Below are 25575 nucleotides of genomic sequence, written 5' to 3'. Positions count from 1 at the left end.
AAATTATAAGACAAGAACGTTTCATGATTGTAATTAGATTTTAAAGCACCATTGTGTGGATACTTGAGTGGTAATTTTATGGTATTTTTGTGTATATGTTAGAGCCATTGTTATCTGTTATAACTCTCCCCCTCCTTCCTCGGTCAAAAAAAAACAAAAAAACAGAGCACTGGAAGGTTGCTTCTGTTTCTATTTTTAGCTCAGCCTGCCTCCAGCACTCCAGCAATAGCAGTGCCTGATAAATGAAAGATGGTTATTATGCAATTGTTGCTGAATGAAAGCCCAATTCTAAGAAGCAGAGAGAGAGAGACAGACACAGAGTTGAGGAGGAGGAGGTGAGGGTGAGCTGTATCCAGCACAGTGATGTGGCTCAGCATCCCACACCTGATTGGTGAGACATGGCAGATAGGAGGGGCAGGGCTGCAGCAGGGCTTACCTCAATGATAACACACCCAACCCACCACTCCACTACACCTCAACCAGCCCTATTTTACTCCCCACCCTCCCCCTGGCTCAGCGTAGTCGGCCGTGACGAGGCTCCATCAGAGGAGACCAGTGACGTCAGAAGCTATAAATAGATCCACCTGCCAGGAAAGAGGGGAACTGGGAGTCTTGTGACTGAGCTTACGTAGATACACCCCCAGAAAGGGTGCAGATGATTTCTCCCCTCCTCATGAATACATATACGTATGAAGGATTCTCTTTTTGATTTTGATTGGTTGAGTGCATCTAGATGACTCCAAGTAGATATACAACACAATAGTATTGTATTTTCATTTTTTTTAATCTTTTATTCAGCCAAAACTCAAAGTACGCAGGTTGGATGTTGAAGTACGTTGTACAAGGACACTTTGACAGTGTACATTGCCGCTGCCAAGATTGAACATAGTCAGATGAGTAATGTCCTTAAAGCAGTTATTGTTGTCAGTTGTGAATTTAAACTGTCCTTCAGATTCAAAGTCAGTTTATATTTTTGTTGATCTGTGATGTGTGTAGTTTTTACAGCCTCACCAGTCAAATTTGACCTCACTTTTTATTATGTGGAAAAGACTATTTAGACCATCATGGGACACTAAATCTTTCCACTGAACCCAGACTTACAGTATGACATAAATGTTGGTGTAAGCAGCTGAAAGTGATCTATACCACCTCTATTCACTGGGATCCATTACTGGCTTTAAATGAAGAATTTACCTAAAAACACATACACAATTCAAGATTTTCCCTTTTCGTTAAGGCTGCAACAATGAATATAAATGAAGACGACTGAAAATAAATAAATAAATAAATAAATGTTTAAAATATGATAAAGTAACACTACTAAAAACAGTGAGAAAAGCAGGTGGAATAATTACATATTGCATTAAGAGTGTTTAAGGTTGACTTATTGTGGTTTTAATGTTTTTGGTGGCAAAAGATTTTCACAGATTTATAATCACCATTGAGCTCAGCAGCAGCTGCAGTTCACCAGAGCTTGCTGCTGGTCAATGGCATTCATTCCCATTCAAATTTATCAGAAGCCTATTGGCTTCTGATAAGGAGACAGCTCCCACTACCGAAGAAAATATGGTACTGCAACATCCCATTAACAAGGCTCTGCTTAAATCTTGTCTTTTGCATCCTGATCTATCTTAACTATGTCTATGTGAGCTCTTTTTTTTTAAATCATTCCTAATCCTATATTGTATGTAATTTCATTTACAGTACAGTATGGATGAAACCAGCTGGTGGAATACATATGTAAAATACGTTGGAGCATACATTCCCTAAAACGTTCATCCTATGTGACATTTAGACCATCATGACACTGTAAAGGAGCAGAGACTTTTACTACTACCACTACTACTGTACTACTACGACCATCTCTAAAACTGATTGTTATACCAGTGCTTCTGCAACTGGGTAAGACAAGCATTCTCGCAGACAGACAGGCATGCAGGCGTCTTGTTCAGTCGCAGCATACATAACAAGTTGACCTTGCTCTGTCTCCTGCCTCCAGCATTGTTCTCCATTTCTCTGACGTAAATGATGGCTCCCTTTTCTCTCTTTAACTCTGTTTTACTAAATTTTTCTCACACACACACACACACACACACACACACACACACACACACACACACACACACACACACACACACACACACACACACACACACACACACAGGCCGTTTAGTTTGTACCTTTGCCACCAAAAAAATAAATAAAAGATTGTAGTTTAAGTGTGGTAATCAACAAAGTTTCCATTATTTTGATAATTGATTAATCGTCATTCTTGGACTAAATGGTTTTGGACTGTGGGTTAGTTGGACAAGACAAGCGGTTTTAAGAGTCACCTTGGGCTTCAGGAAATTGTTATTGACATTTTCCTTTTTCTGACATTTTATAGACCAAAACATTAGCTGATTAGTAAAGAAAATAATTGGTTGATTGCAGTTACTGGTGAGATGATTGGTTTTACCAATGTTTGGGAACATATTGGTTTTATCTTCACTTTGACTTATAATGAATTTAAGGGATTAACAGTCACACCACAGTGAATTGTTACAGCTACAGACACTCTGTTAAACTAGAAATGTCACTGTACCAAAGCTGTTGAACAATGACTTGCATTGATGTCACACAGAGTATATGAGTTACAGTCACTCTGATGTTAGGACATGCACAGAGCCAACATTTTTCATCTAAAGCAGACTTTATATCATCCTTATAAAGCCTTTTCTTAGGGTAAGACTGTGTAACTGCACAAAAAAAATAAAAACTTAGGATGGGAAATGCAAAGTACGACCAGTTCCAGTTATTGTCCGTGCACGCATGTTTGGTATGTGCTCATGGGAACCAGAGCCGAGGGATTTAAGGAACTTTCTGTTATGTATGTGATACAGAAAACAAGCATCAAGGCCAGATGTTATCTGATGGGGGATGACACAGGCCCAGGGTCAAAGGTCAACCCACACACATATATACACACATGCTCCCTCCTGTTTTCGTTCCTTGTAGCGTGGGAATTGGCCGAGGTGCCTAAAGCATCACACCAGGAAGGAGGCGAGAGGTGAGGAGGAAAACAGACCAGGGAACACTTTATGAGTGTGTCTGTGTGTGTTAGTGTGTATGTGAGAGAGAGAAAGAGAGAGAGAGAGAGAGAGAGAGAGAGAGAGAGAGAGAGAGAGATAGAGAGAGAGAGAGAGAGAGAGAGAGAGAGAGAGAAAATGGCTAAAATGTACTAATGATTTTACATGATTTGAAATGAGAAAAACAGCATAAGTATAAAGCAGTTACAGCGGAACCTTTTAGTTAGAAGGGCAGTGTGTATGTGTGTGTGTGTGTGTGTGTATGTAGTTTGTGTGAGAGTAAGAGAGTTCAGGGAGTAAAAAGGGTTTGTTTGCTTTACACCTCTTAAACCTATTGTACATTTGATCTGAAAACAGCAGAAAAACAACTCGCTTCCCCCTCATCCAGACCCTGCCAAACAGATCTTTCCTTTCACTGTCACTGTGTGTGGTTTGTGTGTTTATATACTCGGCAGACAGAAAGGAGATGTTGGGCAGAAGGGCAGGAGAAGAACAAGCAGGAAACTTATTTATGCAGACCCAGATCTGTGCATATCAAAGCAAAGAGAAAATATTGTCCAAGCTGTTCTCTGATTCAGAGTTTATCACAAACTAGGGCTGTGCAATTAATCAAGTTTAGATTGTGATTGCGATTTGGGCTCCTAGCGATCACAATAACAATAATCACAATACACATTACATTTTGAAAGTAAACTCTTATTTACACTTAAGGCCCTCCTGAAAGCTAAACTCACTCTGCCAATAGTCAGCCCAATAGTCAGCGAGGTCCTGTTTGTGGTATCTGATGGCATTTAAAAAACACTGTGAGTGAAGATGGCAGAGGGAGAGAGCATTTGGTGAACAAGAAGGGGAAAGCAGATCCCATTCTCTGGGAACAGTTCAGATTTGAGGAATCGGACGTGGAGCAGAAACACATCATCTGCAAGATTTGCTACACGGTGGTGTCTGCACCACAAATCTGTTTAACCACCTAAAATATACAGTAAGCACAAAGTCACGTATGACCAACTAACGTTGATAAAAAAAGAAACAAAGAGAAGACAACCTCAATGAGTAATCGCGTTAAATAATCATATTTTTAATATTCACCAAAATAATTGTGATTATGATTTTTTTCCCCATAATCGAGCAGTCCATTGCACTTTACATAACTACCTTGTGGTGATGAAATACATGTTTTTTCAAAATCAATCTTAAAAACAGACTACACAGTTCCAGTGAAAAAAAGGATAAAAGCAGTTTGATTTACAACATTGCATCAAAGGATGTGTTGTGCATGTTCACCTAGAATCCACTCACTGCACTTCTCTCCTCATGTAAGCTAATTTAAACAAAAAGGAAAATACAGCAAAAGACAACACTAAAAAGTGTGCAGGGCTTATCCTATGACACTGATAAAAAACGTGTCACCTGCACCATGTTGTATCTGCAATCAGGGAATGCTTTTTCTGAAGAAAGAGGGGACATTGCAGGCTTTTGAATTCAGTATTCACTGTTCTAAGGTCTGGTTACTGTTGTTGAGGCGAGGATATTCTATATCTTAGCTCATTTGATTTATCACCCAGAACTAGTTGAATTACTGTAGTCTTACAGTATATGACTGTACTGCAGAGAGAGAAGAACATTTTCATAACATGCAAAGATCATGAAATATTTACTCTTCTTTTTAGAAAACTATTTTCACTATTGTAGTGGATTGAAGCTAAGTGCTACACCTCCATAAGGATCCAGTTGCTCTTTCTATACACCTGACCAGCCGCTGTGGATCTCTGTCCAAACAGAGCAAACACTCTCTGTCCAACATCAACATCTGATCTCAGAGCAGCTCATGTCTCTCTAAATATAGCCAAGGGGAGGAGAAGGTTGCACCGAGTCAAACCAGCTGCTGTGTTATTATTTTTCTGTGTGACCTTTGACCTACAGGCAGAGAACTCAGGACTATTGCCTTTGAAAACAGCAGACCTCTGTTTTGATTGTTGCCACAGGAGAGAAAGGAAAAGAAATGGATGGAGGCTGAACATTACAGGCCTTAATCCCTATCAGATACTGTGTGCAACCTGTACATAATGATCATTAGATTCTGAAGATTGTAGAAGTTGCAATTTTTGTGTTGTCTACTATATGTATTTGTGTGACTACAGTATACGTGCAACCAGTGTAGTTGTGCAGCTATTCAGTGTTTCCGCACTTGTTTTATCATTATCTGTACATGCTGTCATGTCAAGTCTTTGGTCTGATGCTACATTTGCAGCCATAAGACTAACTGTTTTTTTGTAACCTCCATGTGCCTTGTTAACTTGTTAACTACAGGTATACCTTCTGACCTGAGCACAGGCATGATATTTCTGCTTATAATTTTACATGTACTGTAGCTACAGATAGATCACAACAAAATCTGACAATGACCTTTTATTTTTCAAATTACATTGTTTTATTCAGGGATTATTGCAGAGCAGGCAGTGATTCGTTGTTTGGTCAAAAATACTTCAGCAGGGCAGTTGGTTCCTGTCTTGGGTGTTTGAACTGTGGTGCTGTGGTGCCTTTTTTGCATACTGGCCCTTTAAATATGAATGGGACTGGTGTAGTGCTCAAGTGGTTTCATTTTTGGAGTGCAGGGCGCCTCAAAGGTTGATTCACTCCTCCGGACGGGTATTGATCGTAGAGTCTATGTGCAGTGATTAGCTCTGCCTGTCCAGCCGGGGAGAAATCCATACAGTGCTTGTTGAGCATTAACATCATTAGAAGCTGGTTAGGAGGGGAACACACTGGGACAGAACCTCCCAGAACCACACACACACACACACACACACACACACACACACACACACACACACACACACACACAAGCAGTGTGTGATTATAGCCCCAGCAGTAGAGATCTAGATTTGGCTCCAGAATCGACCTGAAAATCGAACAAACTTACATCACACTGGTGCGCAACTGGACAGGCTGGTTCAGGGCACGAACCCACACACGCACACACACTGTCTGTCTTTGCCCAGCAACAGGCCATGCCGAGTGCTACTCTAATCATGTTCATATGCCACTAATTGGCACCTTTCGGTATACTGTGATTGAGTCCGGCTGTAAGGCTGGAGTGTGCCTCTTCCTCCTCTAATTAGCCGAGGGCAAACCAGGAGCAGCCAATCACATCGCTGATCACGACAAGATGGAGACGACAGGAGGGGGTGTGTTTTTTTGTCTTAATTGTTTTCAGGTGGTTACGTCATGTAAAGAACTGTGACTCTTTGTTATTTATTATTATCATTAACAATAGTAACATGAGTTAGATTATTATTGAATATAATAAAAGGCATTGGATGGCTATCCAATCTATTTTGTATGTACATTTTATTAGGGATGCACTGATACAATACACTGGAATGGTATTGGCCCCGATACTGAACTTACTAAGTGGATCGGGTATCATCATTTACATTACTGATCCATATTAAATACAGCTTCTTTCTGAAAGTCATTACACACTTTATTTTATATAGTTTCTCCTGTCAGTTGAATTCATACAGTCACTGTGGACTGTCAACTCAGTTGTTAGTGCCTAAGCAGTCCCAGCCTCATGGTACATTAAAATTATCCCAATGAGTTCCAGTGAGGCATACAAATAAGCGCTGGTATCGGATCAGTACTTGGTATCAGCAGAGTTGAAATATCAGAATTGGTACTGGAAGAGAAAAAGTTGGATGGGTGCATTCCTCTATTTTGCATATATCATTAATTATGCAACGTAATTTATTTAGCAAATAATAGTTTTATAAATACACACCAAACACTAGATAATATCATATGCCGTAGATATTCATAGCAATGATATTTGTAGATAGATGCAATAGTATTTCTTTTTCAAATCTTGTCTATTTACGGCAAGAAGCTGAGCTTTAACATGACAATATTCATGTATCATGTAGCATAAACTGATGACAGCATCGTTGAAGCACTCACACACAGACACACAATCTTGTCATATCACTGCAGTCTTGTAATTCTGATAAAATAAGGTTGTTGAAAGTCTCCTCCAACCCCCAGGCCTTTCCCTACCTGGTATCCCGCTGTGTAGGCAGAGCCCTGAAGTCTTTGTAGGTGATCAAGTTCACCTGTGACAAGCAGGCTGCACGTATGCCTTATTTCCTCATTCGTTTGGATAACATAAAAGTCCATCAACCCTACTATTGTTTAGTAATCCTGTATCAACATAATAGAACAGAGCCTCTTTGTGAAGGGTTCATCAGGCTCTGAGTTGATCATCATTCCTGAAGTCACAAGAGTCGCAGAGACGTCAGGATAACACTCAGTCCACTATTCTAGCAGTGATATTCTACACAAGTACACACACAGTCACACAAACACATTCACACTCATCTGCTGACGTCAGTTGTGGTTTCATGGCTGTCACTGCATTGCCGATCGACCAGCTCTCAGGCCTGCAATTATTCCCAACCCAATGCTCTGCTAGCTGGAGTTCTGTTTTTCCACCAAATAAGAGACTTCAACACGAAGGATGCTATGAAACACGCTAAAAAGATACAAGCCAGAAACCAGCTGGCGGAGCTTGTGGACGCATTGGGATTTCTGTTGAGGCGTGTTTGATGTAGGAACGCAGAGGAGTGACTCCAAAGACTCCAAGCAGAGGCCTCCTGTGGTTCAGCGGGTTGAGGCGTCAGCCGTGAATTGCATGAACGATTTGGGATCAAGTCCAGTGAACAGCTACTGGCACGTCAATATTTCCTGTCCTCACCCAGGGTCAAAAAAGCTTTGTCACAAAAGTGCTTGACTATATTAGCTGAATACTGTATATGAGTTAGGTATAATCTTTTAAGCATTCAATAATGGGAGGGGGTGATGGATCTTTCTATAAATATGTATATATAATAAAGATCTGAAGATCTTTGCTGTTAAACCCTAAAGACAAAATCCCTGGAGCGGAAAACTGGAGGGATGTATGACATCATCATGACATCACAATGTGACAGCTGTGGAGAACACTGCAGTTCATCTGAAATGGCAAGGATCCTGGACAAGAGACTGAATGAACATAAACAGACAAGAACAGCTGTCTTTGAACATCAAACCAAAAGTTCCCTTCAGACATCAAATCGAGCAATTCAGCAGACTATGATCTGCTCTAAAATGATATTATAATGTGTTTATAATTCAATCGATTTTTTTAAACCAAATATAAAACGAATTATTACATGCTGTCTCAGCTAGTGGTTAGCCAACGTAGCTTCCTTTATTCAGTGGTGTGCGGTGGTTTGTGGGATGAGTAGTTCCTTCGCTCGATAATGAAACTATGTACACAGTCTTGTACCTTTTACTTTTTGGGGATTTTCTCCAAACACCACGAGGCTACCAGCAAAGAATTTCTAATAAGGGAAGAAGTTCCACACTCTCGTTACTTCCGGCTTCTGAACTGGTTGCAGTTCCACTCTTGATCCATATAGGGGACGCTCACAGCTAGACCCTTCTTCATGCACCTTGGATATAGATGAAGTTGTGCCAGAAATCCCTACTGTGTTTCTACAGTGTCATACTGTATTAGTCAGTCAGTCTCTTCGCTACAAGCCATCTCCATGTGCTGAGGTGAAACACTTAAATCAAAGGATATAAGGGACATTCTAAAACGCTTAACGTGAAAAAGCTTAACGTGGTTTGATGTACCTAAACAACGATCAATCATCACCATATTTCTCATGGCCATATCTTGTCATGAACACTTAAGCCTGTCAAAAAAACTAAACCAAAATCCAACGATTATAGAAGTTATCTCACATTACGTTTTCTTCTTCATTGGCCCCTATGGCGAGGAAAAAGCTTAACGTGGTTTAATGTACCTAAACAACGATCAATGATTACTAGGGTTACTTAAATTATCTCTCATATTGCTCCTCATAACCACTGAAAACTGTCAAAAGATTTAACCCAAAGTCCAATTATTATGGACGTTAGCTGACATTAAGCTTTTCTGCTTCATTTAAGGCTATTGTAAGGAAAAAAGCTTAACATGAAAAAGCTTAACGTGGTTTAATGTACCTAAACAACGATCAATCATCACCATATTTCTCTCTCATATTGCTCCTCATAGCCACTGAAAACTGTCAAAAAAACCACATTAAGCTTTTTCACGTTAAGCTTTTTCCTTACAATAGCCTTAAATGAAGCACCTTAATGTCAGCTAATGTCCATAATAATTGGACTTTGGGTTAGATTTTTTGACAGTTTTCAGTGGTTATGAGGAGCAATATGAGAGAGAAATTTGGTAATCATTGATCGTTGTTTAGGTACATTAAACCATGTTAAGCTTTTTAATCACCATAGGGGCCAATGAAGAAAATAACGTTAATGTGAGATAACTTCTATAATCGTAGGATTTCGATTTAGTTTTTTTGACAGGCTTAAGTGTTCATGACAAGATATGGCCATGAGAAATATGGTGACGATTGATTGTTGTTTAGGTACATTTAACCACGTTAAGTTTTTTCACATTAAGCGTTATGTCCTGGATATAACCCACGTTGTTTGGCAGAATATGTAGTGCTCTTGAGCTTGGTCACCATACTGAATCAGTCACTGAAGTTGCACAGAATTCAGCCCGAACTAACGTGACTCTTCGTTTACATTATGTTCCAACATGCTGGCAGCTAGCGGGGACCTTTGACCACATGTAGAGTGAGCTGTGCATCACGTCACGTGTGTTGACATGGGCTAAGGCCCGGAGGGCTGGCCAAACTGCTGTGACACCACCAAAGGTCAGATCCAATTTCTAAACTGTTGGGAGGGACAGGCTGTATATAGATGGCATGAAAAGTCAGAAGATACCTGCGTAGAGAGTACATGAGTTAAACTGATAGTTGGCTCAGATGTTGGCCTTCAATTAAATATCAGATATCAGCAGGCCACTGGTATCCTGATCTGACGAAGGTTTGATGTTCGAGGTTTCTGTCTGACTTGAGCCACAGACACACAGGCAGCGAATGTTGATAGAACATTTTCCTATTATTTAGTTCATTCACTTAATTGCTCATCATGTTATGGTAAATGCAATCTTCATTTAGGTCAGAAATGTATCAGTTTCATTTGCTAATAGTTGTAGGGAGTCATAAGTCGTGGGAAGTTATTCTTACTAAATGCTGTTAGCCCAAAACTTATTTCATCAGTATGATTAAGAGCTTTTATGGTTTCAGGCTGTGAGAATATTTTTGTCCCCACACACCCCAAGAGTTTCCATACATATTTAAGTTTAAAAAAATGAGCACAGTGCATCACACAGAAAGGAGCAAGAGTAGCTGACTGCAGTCGTCAGCTACAGCTAAAGACATTTACATGCATATCAACACTACTATGTTTGTATTGCTTTGACATAGGTTGAAAAGATTTGCCAGCAGATATGTCAGTGGATCAGTTTTACGCAAAAAATATGTGCAGGCACCGTTGTCACTGTGGCCAAATCTCAGACCTCCAACACACACTCAGGGTTAGTAAAGCTGTACCCTGAGCCTTCCTTTTAAATATTTAGTGAAGCTTGCTGAAAGTGAGAGGAAGTTTCTTTTTTTGATGAGTTAGTATCCCAATTCTTTAAATGACCCTCGCTGTCCACCGTTCTGGTTGCCGTTACTCTTTCTATAAAGCTGGGTAAAGAATTTTGTGCTAACCGCAAAGAGATTTTGCAAGTATGTGGCGGCCCTACACATTGCCGGAAGAGATCAACCTAAAAGGAAAAATGAAGAGCATGTTGGAAGTACAGTTAAAAGAAAATGTACAGAGAAGTTGCGCTTCACAGATAAACTAGGTCAGGAGAAATTGGCTTTTTAATGACAGCAACGCCAACAGAATGAGCTGCAGCGTTTGCTGCAGGTACACAACAAATAAGACCTGCTCGTTTTTACAGTTTTATAGCTGGTTGAAAAGTATTTGGGCCTTTAAGTTTATCCGCCATCGGTAGAAAACCAAAAAGTACATTTTGGACCCTAAAGATAGATATGCCGTTAGCGCCCCATCTCACTGTATGAGTCAGTGTCTAGTTGACATCAGTGATACGTGCTGGGAGGTAAAACATGAGTAAGTCAGAGTCTGACGTTAGTCTTCATCATCATGATCATTATCATCATCAACACCACTGAAGTTACAGGTCTACTGATGAAAAGAGTAACAATGACAAGCCTGAAAGGAATGTATGATTTTGTTTAACACAGCAAACTACCTGACAAATCAACAGTACTGTAGGTTGCAAGTAAAAATTATGTATGTAATAAAAAAAGACAAGACACGGTGTGATAGAGCAGGACAAGTCGGAAAATTAAAGGACAGGACAGAAAGTGAAAAGACAAGACAGAATATGGCACTAACAAAAAGTGAGAGTAGTATTTGAGATAACTGAGCTTAGAAGAGATAACTATATCAGGCAGTAAGTAAAGAGGAGGTGACTGAAACCTCACTGATGCCATTTCACTGACACAGCAAACTCCTACATCATCATAACCCTAAAAGCAAAAACTGAATATATGCACTGACAGACATGAATCTCTGTTTGCCAAAACTAACAGTTAAACCTCTAACTTTACAAGGTAAAGCGGTGACGATGAAAGCAGCATGTTTCTGTGTAGGAATTAATGGAAACTACACAAGCTGGGTTAAAAGGAATTGGACGATTATAAAGTGCACTCTACTTTTCTCCGCTACTTTTTGACTGTGCTATTACACACATGTGGTCAATCCATCATGCCTATAAATATGTCCGACTCGGCGTTCATTAGCAATTTCCATTTGTCGGTTTTTTATTGGTGGGTTGACATTATAAAGACACTTTGATCACCCAACAAAGCAGATGTCGTCATGACTTCTGAAAGGCCGGCTGCAAATTTAGTCACATTTCCTTCTGTGTCCCTTAAAGCAGCAGCCTCTTTCAGGTATACTCATCTGGTAAGAATGAAGTGTGTGTGTGTGTGTGTGTGTGTGTGTGTGTGTGTGTGAGATGCATATGCTATAAAAAAATGAAGAAAAAAATAATCAAGAGTGATATATGTATGGGCTGTAATTGATTTTAACAAAACTTTAAGTTTTTTTTAATTGATAAAGCAGCATTAAAGGGGACATATTATGCTTTTCTGTATTTTCTGTCATATCTACAATGTTATAATGTCGGATTTCCTACTTCCATTTTAGAGAAAGCTGAGCTAAAACGTTTAGATTTCGGTTCTGAACGCTCCAGTTTCAACAGTTTTTTCTACTCTCGGTTAAGTATTACGCAACTGTAAGCCGGACTTCTATGATTGGTTATCTGCTCCAGGCCGGAACTACTGAAGTGTTTTTTAAGCTTCTGCGGTATTAACATTGTCGCATGTAGCTACATGCTACGGCAGTAAACAATGTCATCTTGGCTGCCAGTGTGGTTAAATTCTCTCAGATTCCGGGTCACATTACTCCTGAAACATTTCTGGTTATGGAGTATTTGGTTTAAAGGCCTTATCTGCAATTTTTAACATTAGCCTACTGCTAAATATTAAGTAGCTACATGCTAACGCCACATAGCTGTAGCTAATCTTGGTGGCTAATGTTGGTCATTTCTCCCCAATTTCGGGTCACTTTACTGCTGGGACATGTCCGTTTGTGTAGTATTTGGTTTAGAAAGGCTTTATTGGTGAATTTTCACGGTACAAAGTCCTACTATGTACTCCGTTGCAGTAGCTCCAGCTGATGTAAATGGCGAAGCGCTGATTCCAGAAACACTCTGGCCAATCAGAGCAGACTAGGCATTGTCAGGAGGGGGGAGACAGGCGCTCCTACAGAGTGTGAATACAGGTGCAGCAGCCATGGGCAGTATGAGAAAAATAAAGTGTTCTTTTAAACATTAAAGCACGTAAACATGTTCTAGTACAAACACAAAATACAAGTATTAACCTGAAAATGCTATATAATAGTTGTCCTTTAAAAGATATAACATCTAACTTTTCCACATTGAAATGTCTAAAACGACTAGACCTAGTGTGTGTGCGTGTGCATTATTTGGTGAAATGTATTTATGTGTAAAAAACAAGCAAATACTGTGGATAGAAGGAGTATTTCAGGTGTATGTTTTTCAGTGTTAATAAGAGATTAAATATTTCAATGTGTTTTTTGCTATAAACTTTGTAGTAATTAATGATATATAAACACTGTCAAAACTTCAAGCTTCACCACACACCCACACACACCCATATTCAGATATTCCCTATAGAGCCACTTCAGTCCACCTGACTCACCATTACACTAATAAAGCAGCGCTTAAAAAACAAACTCAGGTCATTTGTTAAGTCTGAGCTCAACTCCACTGTCCTGTGGGTGTTATTTTGACATCCTGGATTGAACTGATTTAGTTCCCAGAAGTAGAAAGTACATATTTTGTTCAATCTTTTACCTGCAAGTTCTGACCCTTGACCTTCTTACACCTGATTGTAATTTTGACAATAAAGTAAAAAAGGCTTAATCCTCTTTCTGATCTCACTACTGTAAATCCATCTGGATGAAAGACAGCAAAATCACTCAGATTATGTAGTGTAAATGAATTATGCATGCTTGTGACAAATTATCTAATGAAATCTTACTACCATAATGTCAAAAATATCAAAGAGGTCCCCGTACACCCACTACTAGCACAGTAGCACAGGCAAAGGATGCCTGTAGGGATATTATGGTGATTATGGCGATTTCAGGAGACTAAATGAAAATACTATCAAATACCATTAACGACTGAGGTCACTTTAAACTCGGAGTAGCACAGATTGACTGAACTGTGAGTCAAGTATGATCATGATGGGGTACAAATGCAATGTCACTTTAAATGTTACATGCTAAGTAACACCAAAAGATTACGAATCTCATTATGAATATTACAGAAATATTTTAGAGGCAGAAATTCCAGAAATTGTGGAATGAGGGTCACTACAAGAATATTATGGTGCAATCAAAAGAAGTCAGACATTTTTTAGCATAATAAATTAATGATGACGTTGTTAATTTATCTTAAATTAGTATTGAGTAGCCCTAACACAATGCAAACCACTGCAGTAACACTGCAAAAAATACTATAGTCACAAGTATAACAATCTAATGACTAGCCAACAATATGGTAATAATAAACTCAGTGTGCTAGATATTGTGGAGGTGGTGGGTTCAATATCATGAGCACCCTAAATATTAAAGGAACTTTATTAATAAATACTTTTCACAACAAAAATTAAAGATATGTTTTAGTAGAAAAGACATGAAAGGTAGTAAATGCCTTCCTGACCTTTATAAATATATACTGTATATATGTTTTCATGAGGCTGTGACCACCCATCTTATAGAAATGTTACCATAGGAGATAAAGACTATTAATTATCATTAAAACACTATACCTCATTACTGAATGCAACTTAATAAAAGAATTGTATATAATTAATATTACAGTGAAGTATTTCAATCATCATCTTATTGTTTGTCAGCTGAAGAATTGTTAAACTTTGTTAAAAAAAAAGAAAGAAAAGAATAGACAGCAGTGTGTTTAGAGTTGTGCAACTACAACATCTGGATTAAAACCACATCTGGCCTACCGCCTGCATTTCTGCACAATGTCGATGGGCCGGTTGACAGCGCACGGCGACCCGCAGATATTCCCATTCCTCACTTTGAAGTAGCGATCCTGGACCGAGGGGGCTAGATACACACAGTTAGTCGGTAAACTCATGTTTGTGGTTGTTTTTGTCTCCCTTCTGCTTTGTTCTTTACTAATACTCCTCTCCCTCTTCTGGGCGCTCCTCTACTCCTCGGCTCTTTTGCGCTCTCTCCTCTGCGTCCACACCACACCAGGTTTCCATTGAGGCGCAGCCAGACGGAGGAAAGCCCTCCTCGGTGTGTTTCAGCAGCATGCCTCCAGTCCAGAAACAAGTTGAGGGTGAAAAAAAGGAAGGGGGGATCAAAGCAGAGTGGGTTTTAAAGAGTCGTTTCCTCAGCGCTGCTGTTTCTTGCGGTTTTGGAGTGCTGAGGGGTGGGGGCTAAAGCTGTTGGTTTCAAATCTATTTTGAAGAGTTCAGTGCTGAACTCTCTTTGTTTTCTGGAGAGACACTCCTCCCTCCCTCCCTCCCTCTCTATGGCTCTCTCTGTGCCTCACAGGCACACGGACTACTGAGGCTTTAAAAAAGACATGAACTATGTGTGAGTGTATGTGCAGTATGTGTGTGTGAGTGAGAGAGATAGAGGGGAGTCTGTGGTCGTAGTAGTTTCATCACGTGGGGGTGTGTGTAGAGTGAGTCTGTGCAGTGTGTGTGTGTGTGTGTGTGTGTGTGTGTGTGTGTGAATATATGTGTGGTGTATACTGTATGTGCAGTGTGTGTTTCAGAGACCAGCCCCTTGGAACAGAAAAACTATCTGAGGCAGTGTGGCAGCCTCCTGCGGATGTTTTAACACACACACACACACACACACACACACACACACACACACACACACACACACACACACACACGACACCTTGATCACAATTTAACACTAATACTCATTCAGCTTCACATCAAATCTATGAAAACCCATTCATGCATTTCCATGGTTTTATATTATTCTATATGTTTTTATTGATGGTTTTAGAACTGCACCATATACAGTCCATTTATTGCATCAGGTTTAACTGTATAATTCACAGGACAATTCTGAGCTCCAGCTGCAGCGTGCTCCAGTGGAAGAGCACCAGTTCAGTTTCAGCAGTCAGGGAGTGATAGACTTACTGGACCTGATGATCTCACCAACTGACGATCTCACTGTTGTTGACATCACAGACAAATATTTGTCTTTTAAGAAACAGAGCAGGCGCACGGGTCAGACGTGTTGGAAGGCACATGAAGGAGGACGTGGAGTGTGGCAGGCTTTAAAATGTCAGACGTTTAAAATACTGACTTAGCCTATCAAAAGCGGTGACGTGATGAGGATGTGAAATCTCTCAACCTGCTAAAGTTGACCAGGTTTATCTGAAAGCTGCTGCCTGAACTCCTTTTCCACTCTAGATCTAAATAAAAAGGGGTGCATTTAAGTAAATTTTATGACATTTGTATAGACTTGCCTCAGTTTCATATAAAAGCCATGCTACTACATTGTAATCTGCTATTGGCTGATTTTATGGTAACAGCTGTGGGCTCATATTATTTAATTTCCACACTGAGTTCCAGACATGGGACTACATTTATGGCTCAGTCGTCAGAAATAAGAACAAAATTCAAGGCAATCAGGCAAAGATTCCCCTGCATTTGTGGAAACAAAAGAAGCTCACTGTCCAGCTCAAATGGAATTAAGCTACCAATGATTCTTCAGGAGTGCTTGTTGGATGGTCGAAAAGCTTTGGAAACCCCCTCCCTCCAAACAAACACCTTTCTGACATCAGATTGTATGGAAAGCCAGCACATTAAAACACAGCGGCACCATCGCCCCCCCAACCCCGCGCCGACATGGGCCCACACAAATCTCCTGGACTTTGAAAAACAAATGTTGGCAGGTATGATAATGACTCATCTGTGTTCCATATTTGTATATTAAACTATTATGCTGAACTACTCTGTGTTCTGTGGGACTGTATTCATTCACACTGACTCCCATCTCACCTTCAGTGGAACTGGGTCAGACACAAACCACATTTTCCCTATTAACCACCTGTCTGGCAATGCACTAAACGCTTACATAAGTGCACACAGTGGTGGCTGTCCATTATGTTTATCTGGCTGAGCAGTGAGCACATGGGCCAACGTTTGGGCCCACAAGAGTGCCTCCCTGCATGGGACCACTTTGCCCTTGGAAGTCCCTTACAGGAGTTACTGCCTTGACAACATATGCAAACCCTTTCGACATGATAAGCTGATTTATGCAAGTCTCACTTTCAAAATTATTTCTTGTAAACTAACTTGAGTCATCATGTAATCATGCAGTGGAATAATGGCTAAAATTATTCACAGGACTGAACACAAACAGACAAAGCATGGACTTCATGGACAGTTCTCGCGCATCTAAAAACTTCCACAACTTTTTCTTTGTGTACATTTTTAATACCAAGAACCATGGAATAAGTATTATGTTTTTCATGCAGTTATTTCCAATAACATTGAGCTGTTTACTAAACTAAAACCCCGTACCCCTTCCACCAATGCTCTCTTCCCTCCTTGTGCAACGTGCTTGTGAAACATGTTGGACCTCAAAACAGACGCAGGGGTGGAGGTTTGCTTAGAAAGAGGTGTTTGTGAGGCCGCTGTGTAACCAAATCTACCAGCCAAATGACTTCTACGGTCCAGCTGGCTGCTGGCTCCTATGACAACATAACGTCTGGTAATGAGAATAAGCTGCCAGAGGGAGTGTCATTCATGTGTGTGAGCATGAGTGTGTTTGGGAGGGTGAGAAAGTGCACATATAAGTGTTTGTGTGCATCTGTACCAAGTTTATACTGATATACGTATCAAGGATATTTTATATCATATAAGGATTATTGGCCTTTTATCAGAATATCAGATTATCAGTCAGTCTGCTGATGATATGATGGAAGTTCACAGCTACAGAGAAACTGGCAGGGAAATCTAGTTTTTCATTAATTCATTTAATAGACATGTTCACTATTTTACAGTCCAGAGTACGTAAGTATTTTCTATGCTTTAGAGTCCTGCATAACACAACTTGACAGACAGCTTCACTGTTGATAAATTTAGCATTCTGTTGCAGCTTTTCAAGTTCTATATGTTTATACATTCTTCTAAAAGACTCACTGTGCTCTCTGTCAGACATATTACTTTATTTCCCCTGGCTAATAAACAGTACATATTATACCAACACTTGTCTGCAAAATAACACCAAACTTGACAGATAGCACTGCTTTTTTTTTTTAGTACACTGAAGATGTGTTAACTATCCTGTTATTGAAAATGATATGTATCCCTTTTTGTGTCTAAACAAAAGTATAGAGTTTTGATAAACAAGTTTATTACACAAGTTTAGCCAAACTAAAAATGTGTGTGAAATTGTCCATCCATTAGCCTATACCTGATTATCCTCTCTAAGGATAATTAGATATAGGCTAACAGCAGGGGCTGGTGCCAATCCCAGCTCGATATTGGGCCCAGTATAGTCAGAGTTCATAAAAGTAAAGCTATCCTTTTTAGTTATGTTTAAAGACAGTAATGTATTCTGGAGACTCTGAACAGGTATAGTGGCAGTGGCTGTCTTAAAGACCTTTGTCTGCACATTGTCTTTACTGCAGTGAATTTGTGACATCAGAGCAGAGAAAGACTTGCACCACCTAGTGGAGAAATCACACATTAATCTGAGTGCAGTGACTTCCAACCATGCAGTCTGCAGGTTTTTGTTTCAGCTGGTTATTACGGTGGCTGATTTCAATGGTTAGCATCCCTTTACCCAGACAGGAGGAGTGTATCAGAGAGCTGCTTTAGTCAGAATTAAAATATGCATTCATGCCACAGAGTGTACAACAACATGGTCACAGCGTCTTTGAGGTCACCAATTAAAAAAAACAGCGTGAAGAAAAACAATTACACTTAATCAGACTTTTCTAATTATAGTTTATGCTGCTTTTACAGTACATGCAATCCTCTTACACATGTCTGATTTGTGGCAATGTGACCTGTGTTTGCTGCTTAGTTCTTATTCATATTGAAGTCATGCTGCTTCTTTTGTGCCTCCCACAAAACACACAGCCTGCAGTTGCAGTTGACCAGAATGTGTTACTTTAGAGGGTAGTGTCTCTTCATGTTGTTGCCTTTTGGCTTTAATCTTTATTTGTCCAAGATAAGTTGACCAAGCATGCTTCAGCATTTCCAACAACACCCACATTCCCATTCACTGAGTTCACACCACGTTAATTTGTTTTATCTGAGACATCAGAGAATGTTGAAATTCACCCAATATGTAACGTCAGAGTGCTGCTGATTCAGTCTGCTGAAGATGGACTGACTATCCAGCAGAGGACGCTCTGTGCCTAGAAACTACCGTATATTTACACACAGGAACGAAACAGACACACTCTAGAGCACAACTGTTGGAAGTTTGAAGAAAGGGAAACAAGTTGTCTTACTTCAAACTTGGTTTAATGAGGATGCAACATAACAGAATGGCAGTCACACACAACTACAGCTACACATCCAGCCAGAATACAGAGCAACATGCACCGGCAACAGCTCAACATAGACTGTGAACAACATATACTGAACACAGTGACTGATCTACATCCCCTTTCCTTAACTGATTCTCCATATACTGAGAAAATTATCTTGTTAAGTGGTAAGTATAGCTGTACTTACAAATTTTCACAAATGAACAATATCCCAAAAAATATACTAAGTAACTGCTATAAAAAACAACAACAGGTGAAAGATATGAGAAAACACCCCACTTATTATGTAAACAATATGAATATCAGTTACTTTAGACAAATATACAAACTATGAAAGACAAATTTCCAGGTCACAGCCTAGTAAACATATTGAAGTTGACACCTGATTGTCAGCTCTTAGCACACATATTGATTAACCTGAACATCTCAACTTCAGGAGCAAAATGACCTCAAAGTACCAGCAGTTCTCTGGTGAAACAATCAATATGGATTTTGGGATGGGTGTCTGTGGCAGGGTGTGTGTGTGTGTGTGTGTGTGTGTTTGTGCAGGCGTGTACAGTATACACGAGAAACGAGAAACACATGTCACATTCACGTGTTATGTGCAGCCAGGCTGGCGGGGCTGAGGAACTATTCCAGGCTCAAGGGCTTTATTTTGGGGGTCTGTTGTGTTATTGTTGCCCCCCCCCCCCCCCCCCAACCACCACCTTATCACTCTTGCTCTGCTTGTACTCAGCTGTGCCCGAACTGGGTCAGAAACAAGTCTCCTACTGGGAATGCACTGGATGATAAACTGCGACCAATATGGGACTGAGCAGGCTGCCTCAGTTAGGCAGTTTCACCCAGCTCTAATCTTTACATTTGCAATTTCTGTTGTGTGTTAACAGGAGCATGAGTCATTTTTACCAGATAAGTCTCTGAACGACTTGCAAAATAATGACATGGTAACATTTCCAAATTCCCCCAATTTCCCTTTCGCTTGAGTAGATCTTGACTGAAAGGTCTAACAGATATGCAAAGTTGCCAGATAACACCACAGCATCTTTTAAATGCAACCTAGAACCCAAATGATGCTCAATAAAAACGATTTGGGCTGTGGACAGGTGGTTACTTTTGCCTGTCACTTATTGTCAGTTCAGACAGAGACAGCATTTAACGCAGCTCTGATGCAAACTCTTTGACATCAACAATAACAAAGAAATGTCATTTAAGGAAATTGTTACATGGTAATCAAGAAACTTACAGCATTGATACATGTTTGGCATTATCTTAGTTGGCAGGTTTCAGGTTTTGAATGAGAAAAGAAACATCAAACAACAACTCCTTCTGTACCAAGGACAGTTTCGTCAATCTAGTTAAATAGTCACAGTTTCCCTCTTCTTTTACGGTATGGTTCTTTCTGTGGGTGATGGTAGTGAAGGTGTGGCATGTGTTTGTGGTCGTGCTGGGATTTGGTATGGGAGGCTCAGTTGACCCGGCAGCAGAGTGGAGAGCTGGGTGGTGCCCACCAATCCCAGCCCAGTGTAATGCTTACTGGGACTGAGGACAGGAACAGGCATGAACACACAAGCCAGAACACACACAAAACACAACATATAACGCACAAAAACCTCTATGATAAAAACACATTTAAACATGCATGCAATGGGAACTTGTATGTGCTTATAACGTGACACACATGCACAGACACACATAAGGCAGTGTGTGTGTGTCGTCAGTTTAACATGAGTCGGTCCCTTATTGTGCATCAGCAACAGGCATAGCTATCTATCCACCAACACCCTCCCTCTGCTTACAGACTGACAACAATGTATCAGGCACAACACACACACACACACACACACACACACACACACACACACACACACACACACACACACACACACACACACACACACACACACAGTGTCAGAGAAAAATGCCCTATTCACAAAATGAGAAACATGCACTTATAAATATGTAAACTGTGCAGCATGTGCATCTGCTTGAACACAAACATCTCCAGATGGTCCAACACTCACTTCAGTGCTCTGTGTTCAGTCAGCAGAATTTGTCTCAGGGTCATTGCACTGAAAAATATCTCTGGGAGACTTTCAGCAAAAACAGGAAGTCTGTTGAATGAAACTTGCCACAAACAAAACTTGCTTCCTCTCAAAAGCGGTTGGGTAAAATAAAAAAAAACAGTGCAGCTCAAAAACCACCAAGTCACACACTGGCCTTAACGCTCAGGGTACTGAGCGACACACACCCAACTATATGTGCCCATATGGCTCATATTAGCATCATCAAGTGTGTCATTCAAGGTAATTAAACCCATGATACGAAGCTACACATTGTCAATGTATAGTATTTTTAAACCTTATTAGACCAACTCTGCAATTATACAAACGTCATGAGTTACTAGATGGCTTTCCATGAACTTAGATCCTAAAAGTAACTCAAAATAAAACCCTGCATGTATTATCAATAATTACAGTAAAACCACTGAAAAATAGCCACGTCTATTGCTGTTGCCCAGACAGTGAAACTAACACTCCAGGTCTGTGAGCAATGTGTGCAGCTGTACTTTGCAGCGTGTATGAACACTCCTTCTCATGAATATTAGCGCTGATAAGAAGCCGGATGCATAGTTTAGGAACATACCCCAAGCACGAGTGTCTCCGACCGTGTCCGAAACCAGTCTGCGCTCCATTCCTTACCAATCGGTGGTCTTTGTTCATTGTCCCTTAAGCTCATACAAGACACTGGTGGCTGTAAAGAAAATAACCTGAACATGTGAACCGAGCCTCTTGAGGATTCTTGAACTTTACAACTCAGTCTGTTAATTTTCTCCCATTAACCACCGGGTGGTTCTGGATTGACTCCATGAGGTTTTATAAACCAAAACACAGGAAGAATTCAGGTGGGAAATGAAAACAAAACTGACACAGTCAGATGGAGGACGGATCTGATTAATCCCCAGTGCCTTAGGATGCAGGAGAAACCGTTGAGGAATGTTGCAGAGTTCTTCCACTGAGGTCCCAGGCAAGCCTCAACAAGGCTGACTGGAGTGTGATATTCAATTTGTCTCTCCAGAAGGAAGAAGCAAAAAGGGAGCAGTTGTAACTGAAGACTCAGCTGCATTGAAGGACTTTCCACAGTTGTCGCTCCTCTCTCAATGGTTTGTTGTTGTAAATACCCAAACTAATCCCAGACGTAACATTGACTACATTCCTGAAAGGGTCTTTAGTTGCACAGCTCCGAATTGCATGGAAGATCTGGAGAGAAGTCTAAAAACTATCAAAGTAGCTTTGTTATTCTACTTCAGTCAGTCACTCACTCTGTTTGCAGGAAAGGGGAAGGGTTGAGTTGTTTCTGGGAGCAATGATACCGCAGGGTAGCGTCAGAGGGGTTGACCTCTTCCTCCACCAGTGTGAGAGCATGCAGAGTCCCCCGAGGTTTCTGCGGGAGCTAAGGACAACCCACCAAGGAGCTGTCGAGGAGTCTATTTTGTACAGAACATTCAATGCCGAGACCGATATGCAATAGCTCAACTTAAAAGTTTTGGTATCAAGATAAAGGCAGATCTTCTTTTAAGCAACATGTTCAGATATTCAAGGTAAAGCAAAAGCAATGGGCGAAGACTCTGAGCTTTCAGAGACTCCTACATTTAAACAGTTAGAGAGGAACATTTTGGTGTCCCAACTTGTCAAAGGGAGATCTGAATCTACAGCGTGGCTGCAGGGTGTTTTTGTGTCTGGCAGAGCTGGCTTGGCTCAGCCTTCGTTGACACGTGAGATCATCGTGCCGCCTGACCCGACACCCTTCTTCTGCTGCCCTGCAGCTTCATAATTACAGGGGGGGGGAGGAATATTGTTATTTTTAGAGTTGGTGCTGGGCAGGGTGGCAAGGGGTGTGTGTTCGTGTGTGTGTGTGTGTGTTAATTGTATAAATTAGGGCTGCAACTAACAATTATTTTCATTATAGATAAATCAGCAGATTGACAGTCCAAGATGATGTCTCTAAATGTCTTCTTTTGTTCCATCAACACTCCAAATCCCAAAGATATTCAGTTTACAATGATATGACAAAGAAAAGCAACAAATCCTCCCATTTTAGACTGTGGAAGCAGAGAAGGTTTTGCTTTTTTCCTTACTTCTTATTTGAAGAATGTCTGAAATGATCAGTTATCATTTTTTAAATACAGTAGCCACATATTTTTTTCTGCTAATCACTTCCATTAATCGACTAAAAATCTCAGCTCCAGTCTAAATGCTAAAAATAAAATGATGAAGAAGACTAGTATTGGCACAATAACCAATCCTAATATAATATAAAATGATCTGTACACACACAAGACAGTTTATGAAGATCCTGGGGGATCTACAGGCAATGTTCCTGCTACGTTTTAAACCCTAGATGAAAAAGAGAAATTAAGGAGTCTGCCAGAGTGAGAAAGGTAGGAGAGGAGTGTGAAGATACATTTCACAACTTCTCTACACTCATTAACTTTTCACACATTATATGCTAGTAAGTCAGAAGCTAAAACATGAAATGGTGCTTGAGCCAATAGACTATTGACTCAGAGGTGAGATCACACCCCTGCCATACACACATCCTCCATCTGAAACCCGACAACAGATCCCCAGCAATAACGTTTTGACCCACAGCGCACTGCAGTGAGATCTCACCAATACAGAGCTGTTAAAATTGTTTGTCGTGTTGTCAGTGCATTTATGTAACATACGTCCTAATAATAAACTGAAGTAATAGGATCAATAAATACACTTATGAGCCTCTTATAACAGCCTAATGGTCCCAGGATATTTAGATCCCTTAAAGGACAATTCCGGCACAAAATAAACCTAGGGGTTAATAACATTCTCTGGGACATGTTTTCATGCTAATCGAATGTGTCTCTAGCTTAAAAGCAGTTTGCGGTAGCTTGTTTAAAGCAACACTATGTAACTTTCCCCTCTTCGGTCCCCCTACAGGTTGTCTCATTGGAACTACAGCCGCGCGAGCTGTAGTGGTGGGTGGCTGTGTAGCGGGTGGTTAGCTGCTAACACTACCTTTCGGGGCAGATGGTAAATCGCTACTTTATACCACTAACAAGGCTCAAAATAGCACCACACGGTAGCATAATGAGGGAAAACAGTCATGAGCAGTCGAATCACAAACGCTGTGTTTAAGCTATGTTACTGGTTGCACGGCGTTCGTTGTTTGACTGGTCATGACTGTTTTCCAAGATGGTGCCCGCATGTAAACATGAACGGTACAGTCTTTATAATCTATCTTTTTAATAAACTGTCTGTATACTTACAAAGTTCTCAATGCTTTGGTTTACATGTAGGGACCCTCATTATGCTACTGTTGAAGTGTGGTGCTATTTTGAGCCTTGTTAGTGGTATAAAATAGCGATTTACCATCTGCCCCGAAAGGTAGCGTTAGCAGCTAACCACCCATTTGCGATAGCTTGTTTAAAGCTAGAGACATATTCGATTAGCATGAAAACAGATCCCAGAGAACGTTCGGCTCGGTACACATATGTTATTAACCCCTAGGTTCATTTTGCGCCGGAATTGTCCTTTAACAGGTGCCTTGATCTACTAAAGCCTTGTTGGGAATTGAACCTAATCTTTTATTACTTTTACTTTTCTCTAACTAGGATTGAGTTATGCAGCTTAAAAGGTCATCCAAAATGACTTTATAATAATTAATTGAATTATTGAGATAAGCCAATAAATATACAAACAAATAAACAGCCTGTTACGGCCACAGTAAACAAACAACTTAAATGTGACCATCAACATATGATGAAGATGTTTATTTTTATGGTGTACGGCAAAGGCACCCAGGTTTCATGTTTACCTGATGAAGTATGTTTTAATGCTGTATTAAGTACCGTAAACTAGAAATTTGAATACAGTTTTTGTGTGGAAAATGCGTATTTTTATGACTGTAATTATATCTTGGCAATTCAATTTTTGCTCTCCATCACCACAACTAATGATTAAGCTGCTTGCTCTTGTTTTTAACTGTGACGAGTTACCCACAAATTGTATTATATATTATAATTATTTGAGTGCAATATACTATAAGTTACCCTCTTACGAGCTGAACCATGGTGGTGTTACTGAAGGCTTTGCTCTGCTCAGTGAACTTTTACAGTCTTGTTTATAGCCAGGGAGAGTTTCAGTTATAAAATAATTGCTTGATTTTACTCTTTGACACACCTGGTGAAATGTGGTTAACTTGAATTGTTTTTCTCTGAAAACTGGCTGTGAGTTAGATTGGCAAGGGCGCTTTTCTCATCAGAGTTTAATAAAAAATGTGTTGGTTGCACGGGCTCTAGCAATAAATGGATTAATGAGGAGTAATGAGAGGAAGAAAAGGTGTGTG

The 25575-nt window shown here is 40.2% G+C and overlaps 1 protein-coding gene across 5 annotated transcripts in view; it reads right to left on the bottom strand.

The window, feature by feature from the left end:
- Positions 1-25575, bottom strand: part of pde4cb (phosphodiesterase 4C, cAMP-specific b) — a 104767-nt gene that overhangs the window by 24033 nt on the left and 55159 nt on the right. Inside the window, exon 1 of one of the 5 annotated variants that reach the window (XM_078258694.1) lies at positions 21838-24197. The exons of 3 other annotated variants lie outside the window; for them this stretch is intronic. In XM_078258694.1, the coding sequence (XP_078114820.1) occupies positions 21838-21914 (77 nt within the window). In that variant the 5' untranslated portion in view covers positions 21915-24197. Of the gene's footprint in view, positions 1-14653; positions 15097-21837; positions 24198-25575 lie in introns of those variants that run through there. One more of the 5 variants, XM_078258693.1, reaches the window with a different exon arrangement.

The sequence above is a fragment of the Sander vitreus genome, chromosome 9, assembly GCF_031162955.1.
Source record: "Sander vitreus isolate 19-12246 chromosome 9, sanVit1, whole genome shotgun sequence".
Lineage (NCBI taxonomy): Eukaryota > Metazoa > Chordata > Actinopteri > Perciformes > Percidae > Sander > Sander vitreus.
Note: the sequence above shows the minus strand (reverse complement) of the source record. Positions and strands in the feature narration are given on the sequence as shown.